The sequence below is a fragment of the Meriones unguiculatus genome, chromosome 4 (assembly GCF_030254825.1).
Source record: "Meriones unguiculatus strain TT.TT164.6M chromosome 4, Bangor_MerUng_6.1, whole genome shotgun sequence".
NCBI lineage: Eukaryota > Metazoa > Chordata > Mammalia > Rodentia > Muridae > Meriones > Meriones unguiculatus.
This window is the reverse complement of record NC_083352.1, coordinates 100,446,789-100,468,192: the sequence shown is the minus strand read 5'-3', so window position 1 is coordinate 100,468,192 and position 21,404 is coordinate 100,446,789. Positions and strand designations below refer to the sequence as shown.

General features: G+C 50.5%; 1 protein-coding gene across 17 annotated transcripts in view; it reads right to left on the bottom strand.

The window, feature by feature from the left end:
* The window catches only part of Fbrsl1 (fibrosin like 1), an 81,615-nt gene that overhangs the window by 40,991 nt on the left and 19,220 nt on the right, over positions 1-21,404 (bottom strand). For 16 of the 17 annotated variants that reach the window (XM_021644918.2, XM_021644913.2, XM_021644916.2 and 13 more), the window contains exons 3-4: positions 14,360-14,464; positions 12,497-12,532 (exon numbers count right to left, since the gene is read on the bottom strand). In XM_021644918.2, the coding sequence (XP_021500593.1) occupies positions 12,497-12,532; positions 14,360-14,464 (141 nt within the window). The remainder of the gene's footprint in view (positions 1-12,496; positions 12,533-14,359; positions 14,465-21,404) is intronic. The other variant, XM_021644917.2, reaches the window with a different exon arrangement.

The window sequence follows — 21,404 nt, the reverse complement described above, 5'->3', positions numbered from 1 at the left end:
GCCTGGCCCAAGAATGGGGTAGCTACAGGGATGTTGGGGACCCAAGGTGCCACTGGCTGTGTACAGGTGTTCACTGGCTTCTGCTGACACAGACCTTGTATATTCCATGTGTGTGACAACCTAATGGTGGGCATGGGCCCTCGGATGTGTGCACATGTATTTTAGCATGCCTGCCATGTGCCGGAGTGTCCTGGAGTATTTGCTGAAGCCAGATCTCACACACAATTCTTGGTACCCTGTTTCTCTCCTCAGCTCTTCCCTGGATTCTGTGATGGTAGGCAAGTGCCATGTGCTCAGGCTCCTCTGTCCTGGGCCTCCAACACTTGAACTCCAGCTTTCATAAAGGCTTGGTGGGAAAGGGAGAGAGGACTACATGGCCCCAGCCTAAGAGAGGCCTTGCCCCTGCAGGTATGGAGTAGGAAGAGGCTCACCTCCATGCATGTTCTAATTAGCAATCCAGTTAAAGTAAGGAGCCATGAGCCAATGTGCAGTACCCTTATGGGACTAAGGATGGGTAATGAGGAGGTCACGTGTTGAGCTCAATACTGAAAAGTTCTGATGACCAGATTGGGATCAATGATGTGGAATCATGTTGATATCACTGTTCACTCTTATGCTCTGAGAGTAAGTCAGTGAAACTCTTCCTCCCGTCCTCACCCGGATGCAGTGGGTTTGGCAAGCCAGTGTATCTACCCCATGCGCCAGGTCACCAACTGGGTCCTCCCCATGGCTGCCTGGTATCCTTAGAGACCAGGCACCCTGCAACTGGCTCATAAACCTTCCCACTTTGCTCTTGAAGCCCTTGAAGCTGAAGAATGTTTGAGGACAGTTCAGACTGTGGGTGCTAGGATGTGAGGAAGGAATTGTGGCCACAAACTCTATGCTCACTTGTCTATTTCGGAGGAGAATTGAAGGCTTAGAGCTTTGGTAAAGGGTCTGCCTGCTATGCTAAGTCAGTCAGTAGAGGCTGAGAGCTTAGTTTAGGGCCCAGGCCCAGGTCCCAGATTCTATCTAGTAGAAATATATATAAACCTGGTCACAGTTAGTTAGGGTGAAGCCAGGCAAGGCAATTCAAGCACTGCCATCCAGTTCCCACATGCTAAAGCCCTGATGATGGCCAATAAGAGAGCAGGAGGGGCCAGGCAGAACAACCCTGCCCAAATCTGATATCCCTGTGCTCCAGACTATAGATACCTCCTTACAGTGACTGCAACAGAAGGCCTTGTGAAGCACACAACAGACGCAGCCTCGGAGGGAAGGGCAGAGTCATCAGAGACTGAGCATGTAGTACAGAAGGAAGGAGCAGAGGCAGGGAAGGGAAAAGCCCTGGGGAGGCCTCAGAGAGAGACGGCTGGAGAGGGCGGGGCTGAGAGTTGACCATGACTGAGAACCAGTGATAATATTGGGTATGATGGAGCTGAGGATCAGGGTGGCTCTGCTGGACCCAGGCTGATGTGGTGTACTTTGAGGTGGACCAACAGGACTTGACAGAATAGATGTGGACCTGTGAAGGACATGACACAGTAGGGCCCAGCAGCTACGCATAGGGAAAAGACTATATACTAGTCTCTGTGTCTACATACAGTCAACTTCTGAGATGGGGTTGTCCGGGATAGGACTTGATGGACAGAGCCATCAGGACTTCTGTCCCTGGTTAGCATCTCCAGTCTTGGAGGCTGGAGAGATGGCTCAGTAGTTAAGAGCATTGTCCAGAGGTCCTGAGTTCAATTCCCAGCAACCACATGGTGGCTCAGAACAATCTATAATGTGATCTGGTGCCCTCTTCTGGCATGCAGTTGTGCATGAAGACAGATCACTCATACATTAAATACATAAAATCTTAAAAAAGGAAAGAAAGAGAGAGAAAGGAAGGAAGGAAGGAAGGAAGGAAGGAAGGAAGGAAGGAAGGAAGGAAGGAGAAAGAAAGAAAGAAAGAAAGAAAGAAAGAAAGAAAGAAAGAAAGAAAGAAAGAAAAGAAAGAAAAAGAATCTATAGGCTACCTAAACCCATTTTACCCTCTTTTTCTTGCTGGGTCTCTGGCAAGCACTGGTACAAACCAGATGGGAGCCACATGCCTCTTTCAGATCCTATCACATACCTGGTTACTAATGGGGAGACCGAGGCCCAGATGGGTGGGGCCGATCCCCAGGCACAACTAGGGGTGGCTAAGTCCTAGATTTAGTTTGGACCCTCTGCCTAGTCAACCCTCTGCTTGAGGCCATCATATCTAATTATGTAGTATTTGAAAACTCTTTCTGTCTACTCAGCTAATTCTCTTTTTGAGTGTTTTGGCTTTAAAGCCAAACAAAGCACTAATTACACAATTAACAGTCAATTAAGTTAAAGAAGCCTAATAAGCCATATGGGCAAAGCTACTGTGGGACCAGTAGACCATTCATGCAGCTATGAGTGTGCACCCCAAGCTCCTGCTTGTCTCCTCCGCAGCCTGAGCCTTCAGTACAGGAGAGCTATGGGGACAATGGCCACCCACACTGGCATCCTGCCTCCTGACAAACCTTAAGGCGCAGCCTTCAGGCAGCCTGTTCAGGAGCGTTGGCCATTAGTTGGCTTGTCAGTGGGACATGGAGCAGTGTCTGTGAGGGAAAGCCTGGGAAGAGGACTGTCCAACTGTCCAACTGAACCTAGAAAGGACATGGTAACTTTTACCCTGCCTCAGCCCTATCCCTGGACTAGAGATGCAGAGCAAATGGTCCCTTCTCTAACCAGGTTCAGCATTGTAAACCCTTTCCTTGGCTCCAGTTCACTTGGCAAATGCTCATGGCCCTGGTGGCTCAGCAACAACATCATTGTCCTCCTCATTAAGACAATTCTAACTTGAGGTCAGTCTAAAAAGGTAAATAAACCAGAGTATGATGCCCTAAGTACCAGACCATTGTCTATAGGTGAGCGTGGATCTGGGGAGTGCGGGGCAGGGGAATGTGTGCATTCTAGAAAGGATAATTGCCCAACACCTTCCATAATTCTGGAATGTTCCAACAATTTTCGTAGAGCTAAAAAACTGCTTAAGCTCAATTTATGCTTGAATCTAACTCTATTGTGAAAAGTATTACTAGTTTTCTCAGATGTGTTTACACAACAGCAAGGAAAATGCAGACAATATTCTCTTTGGGTCACCATCTGGGAAAGCATAGAACACTGTGCCTACAACTGCATCACAGACACTCCTCATCTGTCCGCTCCACAGGATCATATGTCTGGCACACATGCTGGGTCTGCCTGGCATTCACCACAAAAGGGATTCTGTGTAATTTCCTTGGAGCCTCCTTCCTGTTTTCCATTCATTTTTCAAGGGTTTATTCTCATTGTAACTGTGTTGTTGGTTTCATGATCTTTGTATTCACAGCCTCTGGTCCTAACCCTCCCTGACACTGCTCAAGTACAGGCCTGGTCCAGACAGAGCTGCTCTGGGTGTTTCCTGTATCTTCCCCATTTCTTCTACACAAGCTGTGTGTTCCCCACCTCACTTACCAGCTCCCCCTCCCAGCAGCCCAAGCTAGGCTGGGAAAATTAACAAGCCTGTGACCAGGGAGGAATATAAGATGACCAGGCCCAGCACACAGATGGCCTTTCTCGGAGAGTCCACTGTACTAATATATTCTTGTGTTGCCAGACTCAGCGCTAACTACCCCATGAATTATTTATCAACAGACTCTTAAGGAGAGCCCCTGTTAACATTAATCCCCAACCTTGGTGTCAAAGCAGCTTGGCTTGTTCTCAAAAATTGAATTTTGGCTTTGACAGACACTATGCTCTGACCTGGCAAGGTCACCAATGCTACCTCCGTTTTCTTCCTGGCAGCCAGCTGTGGCTTCTGAGACAGTGGGGTCATCTCCAGCTTTCCATCATGGCTGGACAGGAGTCTTTTAGCACAGGCCGCTGGAGGTGTGCAGGGTGTGAAAAGCTGGGGCAAGCAATCCAGGAATCAAGCTGACCTGAACACTGGAAAGCTGGGAGAAGTGGAGCTGTTTCACTTCTTCCGGCAAAGCCCACTGGCTCAGGCACATATGTTAGGGGGAATCAGAGCTATCGATAAGAACCGACCCCTAGGAAGGCGGCAGGTAGGGCATAGGGTTGTTAGGGAAGCCCCTGGGGAAGATGGCACCCTTAGAGAATGACTGGTGTTACCTGGGCCTAGGCTGAGTTAGCTACAACCTGGCTCTAGTCCCCAGCAGCCTGGAGATACCGGACTCCCCACTGGGCAGACCCTGAGAAGGCCGGAGGCGCCGTGGAGGACCCTAACCAGGACCAGGTGAGCAGACACAGCCACGATGGCCTCTGGCCCAGCCTGTGTTCCCGTTCACTGCCACCTGAGGGCACAAGTCACTTGATGGTTGAGCTACGTAAATCATGAGACAGAAACAGTGACAGAATCGCAAACCACTCTGAGTAGAGGCTTGAGGTAGTCTCTGCAGTCATATCTATAGGAGTGAAATGGGGACAGGTAAGGACCATGCCCACTGTCCCTATCCAGACATGACCTTCAAGGGGACCACTACTTTCCTATGCAGTATTCATAAGGGGGACTTGTGTGTCTGTTTCTGAATCTGTAACTTGAGCTACGTCTCTTTCAATTGCCACTCTGAAATAAAATAACATGGAGGAACTTTTTAGAGGTGACTGTGAACGCTGTGGGAGAAGAGAAGTCCTCAGGAATGCTCTGGCTCATGATGCACCCACATCACCCTCAGGCAGAGACACATACCCACATGTCCTATGTAACGTCCCAGCCCTGGCCTATGGCCCCAGGCTGGACGGCCATCTCCCAGATCCTACACGACTTGCCTGTGCACTGCTGCCTATGCGGATAGTAACTCCAAGCTCATCGGGGAGGCCTCTCCAGAGGTGACCCAACTGCAGGTGTGTCTGAGTCACTGAAACAGTCCTCACCTGATACCATGCCCTCATTCCTGGGAGTCTCATCTCCTTTACCATCTAATCCAATGTAGGCAGATGAGGACAGGTGTGCTGCCCCATAATCCCTACTCTGGGCTCCTCATCTAGCAACACCCACCTCCTTCCAGTTCCCTGAATACACCAAAATACCCAACTGCTTGCCACTTCTCCCCCGAGCCCAAATCTGATCACTGGGGTGGCCATCTCTCCAGCACAACCCCTTCCAAGCAGTTACTGTGCGGTCAATAGCCTGTCTTTGCCCTCTGAACTGGTCACTATATCTCCAGTCTCCCCCTGGGAAGGAGCCATAAGAGCACAACAAGCTGTGCCCAGGCTGTGGCCCTCAGACTCATAGTCATTCTGAGAGGCTGATGAATGGGAGGTGTGAGTTCAGCCTCTACTCTAGTTTTAAAGACTCCTGTGCTGAGGTCAGGAGGAGCAGGTACTCCCTCCCCATCCCAGCTCCAGGGACAGGCTGACAAGTTTTATTGCTTCTGTTCAAATTATGATCCCTTGGAAGTGGCCCTAGAAACAACACAATGGATGTCATAAGCCTGCCTCCTGAATACAGAGTCTACGCTGAAGGGCTGCAAGGCTGAGGCAGATACGCAGCTCTGGCCAGGATAGAGGCACTGGTGGCAGCCCTGAAGGAGGCTCATTTTTGTCACTGGAAGGCACAAGGTAGAACAGGTCAAGTCAGAATGGCTGTGTCCCCTGAGGACTTCAGGAAGGGATGACAGCTCCCCGCTCCCCCCAAATATGTACTGCTAGCCCCGGCAATATGTACTGCTAGTCCCGACTGTGTGGCACATGCCTACCTCAGAGCACCCCTACGTTGTTCCCTTTTTGATGCCTCAGCCACCAGACCAAATGCTGGACCTAGCTTTAAGCATAGGTAAGCCCTGCTTCTGGGGAAGTAGGCAGTGTGACCCTGGGCCCAGAGATCCAAGTCTATCCTCCTTCCAAGGCTGCAGCCCTGACTACTCAGATGCCACTGTCTGGCTCTGGGGTGCTTGAGCATAAGCTAGGGATTCAGTAACACGCACAGATATTCCGGAGGCAGGCAATTCCCTGTTTTTTGGGAGGTAGATGCATTAGGCCATTGTACAGATGAGCAAATCAGAGTACCCAGACCCATCCCCAGAACCAGAAGGAAAATGGCAGGACCAGCTGTGGAGGCCAGCAACTCAAAAGCATTGGCACACCAACCTAAGAAAGGCCTCATCACTAGGTCCAGGACAAAAAAGAGTGTCCACATGATAAAGAGTACCCTTCCACAAGACACTGCTGCCCACTTGGGACTCTGATGGCTACCTCAGGCTGGACCAACCTTGGTAGAGAGCTGGGCTGTGAGGAGCCAGGCTGGGTCTAGAGCTCAGCATCTACAGGACAAAGCAGGTTCCCCTGGCCTGGAAGGGAAGAACAGCCTCCACTTCTCCATGCAAGGACCCAGGGTAGATTAGCGACACAGTGACAATGGAGACTCTCCTCAGCAAAGAGCTGGGGGTAGTAACAATGCCCATGATGTAAAGTGAGGGTACAAAGTGCCTAGAGCTCTGGATGGACTGGGCTCCAAACCAGGTGGCCCATGTATAACTTCACCAGGTAAGGGTGCCTATGTCAAAACTGAGCACCTTAGCCACACAGGATGGGTACAAGGACTGGTAGCGGCCTGCCGTGTAGCCTGGAAAAGACCTGTCACCCTTTCCATGGACTGCAGCCCTTCCTTTGATTGTTCCCGTAATCAGGCAGGGTTCCCACAACCTTGGCGTCTATAGAGACTGGCATCTTGGCTGAAGGTTGAGGTGATACCTCAAGTAGAGGCCAATGCCCAGGGAGCATGTTGTCTTAAAATCTTCAGAACCAGCATTCTTCGAGTAGTGAGCAATGTTCCAGTTTACACCCAGACTCTGGGGATCCTTCAAGATGTAAGGGAATCCCAGGCTCACCAGAGCTTAGCACCTGGGACAGATCCTGCATGCTATTGGCCCTGAACACTGCAGACATTCAGTGTGGGTCCAGGCCTGGTGTGGTCTCTGTGTGAGAGGTAGGGTCCCTGTTATCATAATATCCACCACACAAACCATGAGGAATAGACCTGAGCATCTATTCATAGAAGCACTGAGCACCAGCCTCTGTCTGAACACATACAGATGACACTGTCCTGGCCTCACAGATGCTGGAGGCCCAGAAGCTGGGAAGGAGCTATGGGTATTCTTCAGAATCCTATGTGAGCTCCTGATGTGTGGACTAATTTCACACACGCTTCAACATCACCCTCAGGGTTAGGTGTCAGGCAGCCACGTTACTTAACCGTGTGAGGGGCTTCTGATACGTGAGCGTCAGTCACTCTGTCTGTCAAGATTGCACAATGTTCCCATGAGGACTGCCTGGCATTAGGACCTCCCATGAGGACCTGCCCTGGCATTTAAGTCACACCGGACACCACAGCCCTTCCAGCATTCTCCTGTACATTTCCCTATATGAAATGTAGGGGGCAGTGAGAAATGCACCGCAGGTTCAGCAGCCCTCAGTGACTCCTTAGTGTGAGGGTACTGCTGGGATGTACTGAGAAGGGAGTAGCTCACTGAGATAATAGTGGTTCACAATCCAACAATTTAAAGTTGTTGCTTTGAGGGACCGGAGGGATTGCTAAGCAGTTAAGAGCAGCACTTCCAGTTTTTGCAAAGAGAGGTTCTGGGTTTTGTCCACAACACCTACAAGGGGTGGCTCAGAGCCACTTACAACTCCAACTCCATGGGATCCAAAGCCCTCTTCTGGCCTCCAAAGGCACCTAGAAGCACATGGTACACATTAACTCACACAGGCACACACACATGCACACACACGTGCACACACACACATGCATACATACACATGTCCGCGCACACACACAAAATAAAGATAAATTTTAAAAAGTTCTGAAATTGCTGAAAGGCAATCATAATAATCAGCTAATTATACCCTGTGCAAGGTGCCAAGGGGACTTTTCTGGCACATTCTGCTTGCTGATGGGATTCTGAGCTTTCTGTACCTGACCTGGAGGCCTGCCCTCCCACGAAAGCACTCTCAGCCTACTCTAACTATCAATGGGGAAGAAGACAGTGCTACTTTCCCCTCATCACATCCTGTTCTCCCATCTGCCCTCAATGACCCTCTTATGCTGCATCCCAGCCAAAGCTTCCCTGGGCTCCACTGCCCAGGAGCCTGATCTCCACAGTACCTTCATTAGCCTGTGGATCCTCACGCATATTGCAGAGTAAACACGCCTACCCCTGCCACACAATGTAAGCAAGACTAACCTACCTGGCCCTTCTGCTTCTCCTCTCACTTACCAACCATAACCAGGCCTCCACACAGTCAATATTCAGAAGGTTCTGGAAGTACTCATACCTAACAGGTGTGCAGGTTGCCTAAGACCAGAAGCAGGAATCCAGCTGAGTTGATGGGACCTGTGTGATGGAAACTGGGGGCTTATCGAGCTGATGAGGTGAGAGTAGCTAGGGCAGCCATGCATTTGTCACTACTGTTGTCTGCAGGACCCTGAGCTGTGTGCTACTGTGACTCAGACACAGGAGATGCTCACTGATCTCTTACTGGAGGAGGAAGGGTTAAACAAAATGAATGACTCCTTTCTCTTATCCCTAGCTGGGCCCTTACAATGAATGAGAAAGATGGAAGGGCAATAGGAAGGCTATCTGAGGCCTACCAGGGCTCCTGATGGTGCTTCAGGCACCACGGTGGAGGGTCTAGGCAGGACACTCAGGCAACAGCTCCTTTCTAACAGCAGCCAATGGTTCTTAGGGAACTTTGGCCAAACTGCCATGTGGAAGACCAAGGGTTGTGTGTGTTTGGGGAACGGAAGGAGATGAAAGTCTCGGACCCAGCAAACTCTCTCTGAAGCCAGAGCCTGGCGGGTATGTTCTGTAGCCTCTTTGGGCCTTGAGACCTCATCTAGGGAGCGAGGGTAATATCAAATATTCAACTCCACCTTACAGGCTAGCTAGGTCTCCCGTCCACATCACACTTGTAGTGTGATGGTCAGTTCAGCTCCACTCTGGCTACTGCCACCTCCTCTGCCCTTGTCCTGGACGAAGTCTACACTTGCTGGGCATGGGTACTTCTAGAACATTCTTAGTACTGGCTGCAGGGAGGTCAACTGGTGCTCTTTATGAACAGAAATTGTTCTCATTTCTTTTTCATAAAAGAAACCTCTAAGCCCTGTTTTGCTGGGGACACAACATACCCTTGGTTGTGAGCAACCGAATTAAGAAAATCACTTTCTGACCAATTTTATGGCTCTAACAAACATTTGATGGCAAACTGGGAAGGCGATGCCCAACTTCCAGGATAATCACTATTAAGTTATAAGCAATAACTGGGAATTTTTCTGGGGATAAATCTTAGCAAAACTAATCTACTTTAAAACACATAGTTTGCAGGGCTAGAGAGATAGATGGCTCAGAGGTTAAGAGCACTGACTGCTCTTCCATAGGTCCTGAGTTCAATTCCCAGCAACCACATGGTGGCAACAACCATCTATAGCGAGATCTGGTGCCCTCTCAGGCATGTAAATAAATAAGTAAAACATAGTTTGCAGGCTAGGGATGTGGTTTAGTGCAGTAATATTTGCCTAGTTCAACTTCTAGTACTACAATTCATTAAAAAAAAAAAAAATGAAGTAGCCAGGTGCAGTGGCTCACACCTGTAATCCCAGCACTCGGTAAAGCAGAGGCAGGTCTCTGCGAGTTCAAGGCCAGCCTGGTCTACAAAACGAGTCCGGGACAGCCAAGGCTACACAGAGAAACTCTGTCTTGAAAAACAAAACAAAACAAAACAAATGAAGTCTGAAGCCAGGCATGGTGGAGCATGCCTTTAACCCTGGCACTAGGGAGGCAGGTGAGTTTCTGTAAACAATTTATGGACAGTGATGGCTTCATAGAGAGACCTTATCTCAAAACAGAACACCCTACACAGCTAGGTTGGAGGTACAGACTGATGTTGATGCTGTGGGGCAACAGCAAAGGACATATTAGAGTGTGCACGGAGGGGGGTGGGGCGTACATACATACCCACACCAGTGCTGCAAAGCCAGAGGTGCACACAAATGCATCGAGCTCTCAGATCCCTGAGAAGCCAGAGGGGCACATGAGTAATGTCTACAGATATGCAGGAATGCATAAGCCACAGACTATAAAGACAGGCCAAGAAAAAAACAAGAGATACAGTACCCTACTACACACAAAAGTCGGAGAGAGACATGTGATCTACATAACACATATATCGCCCACATCTGCAGACACATGCAACAGACATCCAGACATACACACCTGCTGAGAAGACTGGGCATTGTCTCTTGCTGTCTGCCTGCAGCTCAGCTCCCACCTGAACCCACAGGACAAATGAACATGAGGTCCCTGGTGGAGATAGCTTGCAGGCATCAGAGCTCACAAGGGCACTCTGGAACAGGAATTTCTACACGAGAGGACCCTAGAGTCAAGTCTAATAGACCTACATATGCTAGGGCCTACGCTGTGCAGGCCTAGGCTCTATGTGCAGGCACCAAGGTCCTCCTGGGTCTATTACTCAGATGAGAATCCTACATACTACAGGCCAGTTGGTTCCTTTCCTGCCACCATCTGTCACTCCTATGCAGCTGCCACTGGGGGCTAAGCTACAAGCATCTGGCAAGTTAATTGTAGGCCTTTTAAGAAAACAGAAAAGCAAGGTCCTGGGGAAAAAGCTTGTATGATGATTGTGGACTTGGAAGCACAAAAATGGTCTGGTAGCTCAGAGCAGTGGTGCCCCAGATATTTCAAGGGTCTCAGGTCTATCTGCCAGAGATCAGTTATCTAACTTGGATTAGCTGTAGAACCTCTGGTCAATACTTCTGTGTCACACAGGGCCACAGCATCAGGAGTACCCTCCAAGATGTAGCCTTCTTTCTACCCATGGTGTGCTTCAGACATCTGGAAATTCAGATGACAGATAGGGGGCTAACTCCAGTTCTGGTTGCCCTAACCCCCACAGTTCTAAGTACTGCCAGCAGGTTTTACTGGAGTCCTCTACAAGGCAGGCTTTGGTCTGAGTTCTTAGCAGCTTATTCCCCAGTGTTCAACAGATTCTCAAGAGCATCAGGACATTGTTCAGGGGAAGGTGACAGAGAAAGCCTGTCCATCATACCAGGGGCATCACAATCATTTTCAAGGGCTGCTGTTTTCAGTGCTCAGGTGTGAACAAGGCAGCCCAAGGCCACATCCTGTAAAGAAGGGTACAAGGCCCCCTATGAAAGGTCCCTGCAGGAATCACACCTCCAAGATGTCAATAGCCCCTAGGATCAAAGGCTCATATACTGGACTTTTTCAGCCAAACCCAGGATGAAAGTGGAACAAGGTCTGATGACCTACACCTGGGGTGGATAATGGACGAGGTGGGGTTAGTGGAGTGAGAAGTGCAGATGGAGAGAGAAGACACCAGCCGTCACCCCCACCCCCACCCCCACCTAAGGCAGGTAGTCCCACCCTTGCTCTGGCCTCTGAAAGGTCTACTGAGCCTGAGTTGCTAACCCACCCAATCCCTTCCCTGCTTTCCTTCCAGTGTCCAGGAATCCCAGGGTACATACCAGGGTTGAGGGAGCTGCTCCAATAGCCACCACTGGGTTATTAATGGGTTAATTACATACCCCATAAAAAGCCACTGTGATTTACAGAGTGAACCAAGCAGGCCCTAACTGGCAGTAAATTAGGGCTGCAGGGATGAGGCAGGTGGAGTCCCAGCCCCAGCCCGCCAGTGAGCCAAAGCGGCTATAAATCTGCAGAAACGGCTTTTATGAAGCTCTGGGTTTTATGATATCATTAATGTTTCTCCTGATACTTAAGGAAAATGAAGTAAGTCATGAGGAGGTGCAGGAGCTGCTCTGGTCGGTGCCAGGGCCACCCCACAAACTTAGGCAGATGAGGGAACTGCCTGCACTTGAGGTCCTGCTCCTGGAGGACCTCAGCAGGCAGGTGTCAAGCCCCCAGCTGACCTGAGTCTGCCCGCCCCCCACACGGATGTTTGTAGCATAAGCTTGCTGAATGCCATCCTGCCCCAATGAGGCTCTCCATGGGTTACAAGGCCACCATTTGAGCATACATTCATCTCCCCAGGCTCTCCACACACAGTAGCTTCTGGACCTCTAAGCCCAAGCCCAAGCTCCTCTAGCAGGTAGATGGGGCTGAGGGCTGGAATATGGCTGCTCACAACACAGGCATCTTTGATACCAAAGATCCTTGGTCGCTAGAGAGACCCCGGAGGCAGCAGCCTGCACCTGCAGAGACCCATCTCAGGTTCCTGGCCAAAGTCCAGAAGACTGTCTTATGTGTGTCCCTGAGCATCAAGCTCCCTATGAATCTCAGCTCATGGGCATGTCCACCCTGTACCTGCCCAATAGCTGCTGAGGTCAGAACCAACCAGGATTCTGAAGGGAAAGATTGCAGGGTGGTAAGGGCCCCTAGGTACTGGAGCTGTGGGGCAGCTATGGCTGAGGGATGGCCCTGATGCAAGGACAAAGACAGCAAAGGAGGGGGCATTGGAGACTTACTGAGTAGCCTCTCCCGGAAACCGCCTGTGCCGAGCTCTGTGGGAAAAAGTAGGAAGACAGTCAGTGACAGGCTAGGCTACAGCCAACTGCCCTAGCAGACAGGCCAACAGACCGTAGAGGCAGTAAGGCCTCAGTGGAGAGAGGAGCTCAAGGCTGACAGGAGAGGACAGGGAGCCGCCTTTGAAGCCAGTCTCCCTTCTAATTTAGCCAGGCCAGCAGATACTGCACCAGCTTTGGTGGCCCCACAGAGATGCCCTTAGCCTATCCACAGCTCTTTTGGACTAGGATGCTAAAGCTATTCCCCAAAGTGCAGCAGGAAGACCCTTGCTGACCGTCTCACCACTTCTGCGTGGGGTCCACAGTAAGGCCCTTCTAGAGGAGAGTGATAGCATGGGGCCTACAGGCCAGGTGGCTTGAAGGTTAGCCAAAATCATGATGAAGGCTGGCGTGAGGGCTTAGGGACAGCTCAAGCTGCCAAGGATCCTACAGCACCAGAGATGGGCCAATTACCAGGTTTGATCACGTGTGCGTGCACACACAACAGAAGCTGTGGCAGGAAGGGATGCAAGGAGAAGCTGAGCTACTGCAGAGTGCATAGTGGGGGCTGGGTGGCAGGAGGAACTTCGTGATGACTTATGACAGTAAGATGGGGAAACAGAGCCAGCAAAGAGAAATGGAAGCCAGTAAGCCCATCTGCAATCTTCCCTTCCTTCAGAGCAGTTCCTGATATCCATTCCTACAGACTACTGACAGGGCTAGGCCTAGGGTCATTGCCTAGAAGGTAGAGCCCACCCAATCCTACCCTGGGGTGGGACCCACCTGGCAGCCACAGGCAGCTGATGGGATGGGGGTGGGGCATAATTGGTGAGTTTTCAGCTTCATGTTGAGCTGTGTTCAGAATGCAGCTTCATTCATCCTGGGCCGCAATTAGAGTGCTAACTAGGGCAGCCCTGCGGCCCCAGACAATTACCAGCCTATTTTCCCATCTTGCGGCAACAAGATCAGGAGCCTGGCAATTATGCCTCCCTCGGCGGCAGCAGGCTGCACCCTGCACCCCCAATCCCCTATTTAAATGATAATGAGACAAGACTCATTCAATTTAGTCCTTCAAAAAATGTACTACCCTGAGGCCATTTCAGAAGCTGGACAGGGTTGGTGTCAGCGGCTATCTCCTGCGCCACCAATCCCACAGGTAGCCCCTCCACCTCTACCTGAGTCCTTGAGTCCCTGTGCCTCATTTTTGGCTGAGGAGGGCTGCCCTGGCTATGACCATTAGGCCAGCCCTGTGACAGGCTCTACCTGTCAGCTTTGTGGCTGACCATACTAGAGACCTAGTAGTACCCAGGATGGTCTCTCAGGGACACTGATGTATCCCCAATTCAGATCACTGCATGTGCACCCCTACCCAGCACCACCAGCTCCAGGTACCTCAGGACCCATGCCAAGATGTGCAGCTGTCCACCCTGCCTCGGCCAAGGTGAGCTCCTGGTGTTTCGGACATGGCATGCATCTATGGATTTAGACACATTTGTGGGGTAATTTCTACCCAGGCATCACTGCAGATGCTATCTGCCCTAGGGCATGAGAGTGTCCACCTTGGGGTTCTAGAGCCAGTTCTCGGGCTAATACACTGTGCACGATGAGATACTTAATATTCTGTATGGGCTCTTGCTGGCTCCTAACTGCTGTGCTTCATTTAAACCCCTCCTACTGGTGAGATCCGAATTTGTGAAAAACTATGCTTTGAAGAAGGAAGACAAACTGCTAATTGCTCATGAGCAGCCTCCATGTAAACTGCCAGGCCTGGTCAGAGCCATGGGATACCCGCAGGAGGCCACCGGGATGTCAGTGATGGGTACTCACATCACTCAGCTGGTCCCGGGAGCTGCTACGATGAGAGCTGGAAGCTTCCAGGACACTGTCGTCATCGCTGTTCCGGTCACCCCCTCTGGCCATGGCGACCTTCATCTGGGGACAGGGTGAAAAAAAGTCTCAGACCAAACAAGCACTGACCAAGAAGACTTTCTGACCAGGGTCATGCTCTCTCCACAAATAAGCCACTGGAACTAGGCTCATTCCAGGGCTAGATATACCAAATGAGGCGGGGGGATATTTCCCCTTGACATGATGATACCTCTGTTGGGGGAGAAAGCAGGAAGAACAGAGAGAAGCAAGGCCAGGAAACCCACCTGGCTAACTGCTTGCAAAGTCAACACCAGACAGGACAACAAATGCCCTAAGAAGCCACACCCATCACTGGCTGTGCCCTTGATTTTTGCAGTCACTGACTTTGAAGCTACCCCAGAGTACTGAGATACTACAAACCAGGCCTGGTCTCCCTACCCACAGCCTGGCCTCTTCCTGCTGAGGCTATGCCTGGGCTGGGCTGCCCTTCCCTACCTCATCAAGACATTAGAGCCATGCACACACAGTGCCTCCTTCAGAAAGCACAACAGCTCCTTAGGTATGTGACACTGAGCTACTTCTTGGCTCCTAGATGCCTCAGTTTGCCATTTGCAGGATGGAGCTGATACATTGCTATAGACACATGCAAACATCCCAGGGGCTAGCTGACACTGGCTATCCGTTAGTGTTTTACACACTCTGAGATCATTGGCTGTTTGGAACAGCCCTTAGGACAACCTACTTCACTCTCAACTTACAGAGAGAAAACACGCCCAGGCAAGGCTGGAACCAGACTTTGAACAAAGTGACAGCACTGGCATTAGGTATCAGTGCCAGCAGGAACACCCACCTACACAGCATCCTGGGTCTACTTGTAGAGGCCACCTTCTGGTCCCAGACATGAACACAGACGTTCAGGCTTGATGACCTCATACTTCCACAGTGCGGGTCTATGGCCTGTTTAATGGGGACCATTTCCACATCTTGTAATGGATGAGCTTGGTTTCCTCGTGAACAAACTGGGTGCCGTATTTGGCCAGCACTGGACACCAAGGGTCTATATGAATGTACATGAACATCATCCTGCTTCTACCTCTTTTACCTCCCCCGATCTCACATTCCAGAGCCACTGGTATGGGTTTTGTCAAAGTCCTCAGAATCCAGCTAGCCATTTCACCATAAACATGTACCAGCCCTAGATCCAGTTTAAGGCCGGGTACTGGCTTGAGCCCCCATATCTGCCAACTTCTCCCCAGCCGTAGACTTCCAGGATACCGCACCCTCTCGGAGTACCAAGAGGACACTGACTGTGCATGTTCAGATGGCTAAATGGGGGTCCCTCACCCAGGCAAATGTGTAAGGCTCCAGTGGAGTGAAGACAGGGTTTAGGCAGAGTGCAGATGAACTAGGCTAGCTTGAGGAACTGAAGGTGATCATGGTCACTACCTGAACTAACCCCACAGGGACTTTTCCATTTCTGGACTCATTGAGACTCTACTGGTAACTGTCACCAGGTTGACTGCCATGGGTGCTGTCTCTCTTCTGAGACACAGTGGACAAAGATCCCCTGCCAAAGTTGGACTATGAGGGCGCAGGCCTGCTGTCTGTTTGACACATGTATACAGAAGCCATCTTTTGTTTAAGCCAGACACTGGAGTGAGTGCTGACTCCATGATGGAACCCTGTAGGTAGAGTGGGCTGGTGTCTGTTATCCTTTCTCAAGTAGCTGTCTTTAGGTTGAAAACCCCATTTCCTGTAGTTTTATAGAGCCAACAAGTCCTGTATTCTAGAAACCACCACTGCAATCACAGACACATGGGACAGCTGCCACCCACTTCCGTAACCAAGTGGATCCAAAACAGCCTAACCTACTTGCCCTTTGGTTTCTCCTGCTTCTTCTTACTTGCTCTGAGAAAGTTTCCTATTAGCTATGACAGAGGCTAGGAGATATCATACTTCCATCCTCAGGACTGTATGGAAGGATGAGATCAGGATACCTGGATCTGTGTGTCTGCCTGGAGCTAGAAGGTGACCTGTTTGCACCAGGGGGCAGGAGAGAGTACCTGTACTTCTAGCCACCTTTGGACCTTGTCAACCAGCTATCAGTCCGTACGCTTATCTACTCCTCCAGCCAAGTAACCAGCTGTCCACCAGCTAAGCAAGCATCCATCCGTTTATCCACCCATCCAACTATTGAGCTTATCAGCCATCTAGCCAACCAGTGAGCCAGCATTTCCCGAGCTCTTGTGCACTGTGTCTAGACAATGGACATGCAGACACACACCCCACCATTCATGGGGCCTTCAGAACCACAAGGCTCTCAATAAATGTAAGAAAAAAAAAAAAAAAACAGGGCCTGAAAGTTAGCAGCACGTGCTAAGGAAGCAAACTGCAGAGAAGTGGGAGGACCTCCAGAAAGGGCTGTGTCATGCCACAAGGCAGGCGGGCAACGTCTCACCCGTTCTGTGACATAACCACTGTGGTGGACAGGGCTGGGCTCCAGACGTGGAACAGAGGTCGAGGCTGGTCCAATCATTTAGTTTGCTCCTGCAAAATGTCTGAGTGACTATAGCCTGCAGGCCCCCGGTGCAACCTTAGCAGCCTAGACTCTCTATAGGGAATGGCTGCAAGTTAAGCCTCAGGGAGGAACCACAGGTACTGTACCTACACACACAGCTCCCTTACATAGCCACAGGCAGGTACTTCTGAGCAGTTGTTCTCTTGGGCCTGGATGTGGAACAGGATCTCCCCAAACATGAAGTCTATGCGACTGCACATCCACCCCAGGTTGGCACAGCCACACTCAGTCTCTGTCTCTTTCTTATGGTCCATTGTGGGTTTCTGAGGTCACCTCTATGAACACAGTTCTTTTACTAGTCTTGGAGGCTGCCCATGTTGACTGAGCCTCATGTCTGGTCTCTCATCCAGCCTGAAGTAGGGACTGAATTTATACATGACTTTGTGTATATATGTATATGAGTATCCAAGGAGTGGTCTCCCTGGCCTAGAGGGTTTGACGGTTTAGAAGTCTTCTTTTTATGTTTATCTGTATTGTGTATAGGTGTTTTGCCTGCAGATATGTCTGGGTAGCATGTCCATGCAGTACCCACAGAGACCAGAACTGGAATTACAGATGTTTGTGAACAACCATCTTGGTACGGGGAATTGAATCCAAGTCCTCTGGAAGAGCAACCACCGAGCCACCTCTTGTACCCCAGGTTTTCATTGTTCTTGACCATGTACTTGCTGGACAGCAGCATGAGCCCAAGGCACCTCTGCACAGCACCTGAGGGTTCACAAGCCTGGGCCACTAGCAGCTCCAAGAAGCAGGTTTACAAGCCAAACTGGCAGCCTTGGAGCTAAAACTTTTATGGGCCCTCAGTCTTAGTGGGATTCAGCCCTCGGCTCTGCGCTGTGCAGGTCTATGGGGAAGTTGCAAAAAGAAAGAAGGCTCCCAGCTAAGGGGACAGGAGAAGTCCAGGAAGTGACGTGAGGGAAGGTGGGAAAATGATTAGGGATCCAGACAGACAGGGCTCACAAGACCTCAAAGAAAGGCCAATATTGTCCTATTGGGTTCCCAAGCTTACAATGCTGATTAGTGCCCTCTCTGTACTGATACTGCAGCCTAGCACAGGCCAGGTTCCATAAAATGGGTTAGGGCAGCTTTGAGCCAGGCTGCTTCCCACCACCCAGCAGTCTCTTCCAGCACGTACTTACTCCCTACTTCCTGGTGTAAGCAAGCCTGAGGAGGACATGGGACATAAAACTACAATAAGCTGACAGGAACTTGTACCTGGACCTACTTAATGTCATTTCTGTGCACATGCTACCAACTGGGCAGGCAGAGAAAGAGAGGCACAGTGCAGTGCATGAACTTCTGCAGGTACCACATGTGACAAGCGAGAGCTTGAATGCTGGGAGTATACTCCTTGGGCACCAGTGCTTGCCAGATGCTGGAATACACACAGGGCAGACAGAGGGGCAGGGTGGAAACTCACTCTTAATTAGCAGGACCAAAGCAAAGCCAGTGTTGTGTGGTAAACCAGCTTTATGGGAGGGACAGGCCCCCCAAGAATGCCTGCCAATTTCCACAGAGTAAATGCTCACACCAAGGTCTGGCTTAAGCTACTAACAGTTTAACAGCTTGTGAATTTCCTGACTGCTAAGCAATCAGCTTTGCCAGCTGGCATTCCTCTAAACAGGGCAACCAGACTAACAGGCTGGGGAGAGGGCTCCAGTAGTCAAGAAATGGTGGCTCTAGCAATGAGGTGGCTCCTTCCCCCTTCTCAGCTCCAGGCTGCACATGGAAGTGACTGATTCCAGGACTGGTGGCAGGAAACATGTGGTTTACTCTGGTACTCAGATACACTGAGGTTTGGGGCACAGAGCTAGCCTATCCAGGGTTGGGCCCTGAGCTATCTGTTGCCGAGATGAAGGGCACAGAAGTATCCCTTCTCACTTGCTGAAGTTAGAAAGTCTACCAGGACTCAGACCCAGAGAGCACACATGGACACATGTCACCATGTTGTCCCAGGTTGTCCACGAAACATGTATACCACCCAGTGTACACACCTCACCTGCTCCCCAGATACCTTCATGCACAGAGGCCCACTGGACCTCAGAATCCCATTATTCAGGCTGAGCCACATAAGACGGTAGGAACATCAACCCTGAGTAAGTGCTGGGCATGACCTGGATGGTGTGCATGAAAGTCTGATGAGTCACACACAAGCTGGCATATTTCCAGGGAGACATTCCCACCACCTCAAACTGTTTCCTACTCAGGCAATGCTTACCTTGTGGTCTCCTACAGTCCACCTAACCTCTGCATTTGCAAGATGAGGACAGCAGTGGGACAGTTCACTTCCTGGATTGAGGATGAGGAGTAAGGCTGCCTGGCTGCTTTCTCCTGTAAGCCCTGGGAAATCCTTGCAAGGGGCAGCAGCTCCCTCAGGCATCCCAGATGCAGGATAGGCCAGAGAGGGGGAAGAGTGGTGAGGCTCCCCATCTCCCAATGTGAAGAGCCAATGGAAGACACTCCTGGAGCACTGCCATCCTATACACACAGTACGTCCTGTATACACAGCACGTCAAATTCACACCATGCCCTGTATGTATGGTACTTCCTGAATGTCACAGGTACATCTTGAACACATGGTATTCCATGTGCATAATACATCCTGTGGGTACAGGGCATCCTATACGCACAATATGCCATATGTGGACCATGTGTCCTGCACAAACACTGCATTCCACGTGTGTTGTACCCATGCTCTGGCCCTCCAGCAACCACTCTATGCCCACTCTTCTTAGGGGAATGACCCCTTTTCCCATATCCTCAGGTCACTACTATAGACAGTGGTCATCTAAAGGACTTTAGAGGCTCCCCAGAGATAGCACATCTTGGGTTCAACCTTGGTACTGGCCAAAGTTACCGAATTAACTGATGCCCTCCTGAAGTGAGCTGTGCCAGGAACCCACAGCCACGGCAACCCTGATTCACTGGATCTCAGTGCTGCAACCAGACTTTAGCAGAGCAAGACCACGCTGAAAGAGACTGAGCTGTGACTATCTCTGTTACTCTCCGCAACCCAACCCATAGGCCCCTACTCACTGTCAGGCCTGACCCCTGGCTTCCCATGTCTTCTGAGACCCTAGAACGGGCATTGGCACAGCAAAGGACCTTAGCCAGCACAGCAATGAAACTTACCTTTTTTGTTTTGCTGTACCAGGCCTAATGGCCCCCTACTCCTAACCACAGTACCCACACTTCCCCTCCATAGGTACCTAGCTGTGCACTCTATACAGTCCTCTCTCTTCAGAACTGAGCTTTCGTATCACCTGACCAGGAGGGGGACCATGCCAGATCTACCTGGCCAAGACACTCCCTGTTTCTTTCACCATCATACTTAGCACCAAGATGTCACTGTTTGCCACTGTCCCCAGTGGAGGGTGAGGCGACGGCTCAGTGGTTAAGGGCATATATTCCTCTCCCAGGTGACCCAAGTTCAGTTTCCAAGTGGTTCACAATGGTCCCCTACTTTGCTCTAGTGACTGGCATAGCTCCAAGTCCGTATGCTTTTGCTGAGCGATCATTTTCTCATAACACAAGCCCAGATAGGGAAAGAAAGCACACCCCATCTCTGCCTCAAAGAACAGTCTCATCTGATGAGGAGATGGTGGACAGCCCAGAGAAGGGTCACAGATGCCAAGGGAAGAGAATACTCATGCCAAAGCTTCAGGCTTGCAAGGCAGACCATGTCTCCTGGTGAAGGTAACCTGACTTTCCAACTATACCAACAAGACTGGGTATAATACCTAGATGGGGAGAAATGGCCCTGTAACCAATCTGGAGTTCACATGGAACATACGGGCGTCCACTACACACTCTGGCACTGAAGTTCAGTTGTATCAGACAGAGCCCAGGAAGGAGAAGCACTCTCATGGTTGTAATTAACATCAGGGCTCCAACTGGGAAATTCCTTCTCAGTGAGCCTCTATGTCAGCAAAGCTTCATCTTCATCTCCCCTGGGATCAGCTGGATTAACAAAAGCCTGTCTGCTATTTCTAGAACCTATCAGTTCTCTGTGTTGGTGGGTGGTACAAGGCTCCTCCATTTCCCTGTAGATCCCCGTGAAAGCGAGACAGGACCACGCTGTGCCTAAGATCTGGAGCATCCCTCAAGGCCCGTGTGCTAAAGACGGCAGCCTCTAGAACTGCTGGACTGAGGCAACAAGCAGCCTTCCTCCACAGCTCCTGTCTCCAGGCTCTTCCTCAATGATGGGCTGTCCTGAAGTGTAGGCCTCTTACATTTACTAGAAAGCCTTTTCCCTATAGCTGCCATCACTGGCTATGTAAGATCCTGTAAGTCTGAGTCCTGCTAGCTCCTCCCACTCCCAAAACATTATCTGTATCCTCAGGCCTTTGTGCTAGATTTCTAACAGTCAGTACAGAAAAAGAGAAAACACACATACCCCCCCTCCCCCAGCAGGGTTTCTCTGTG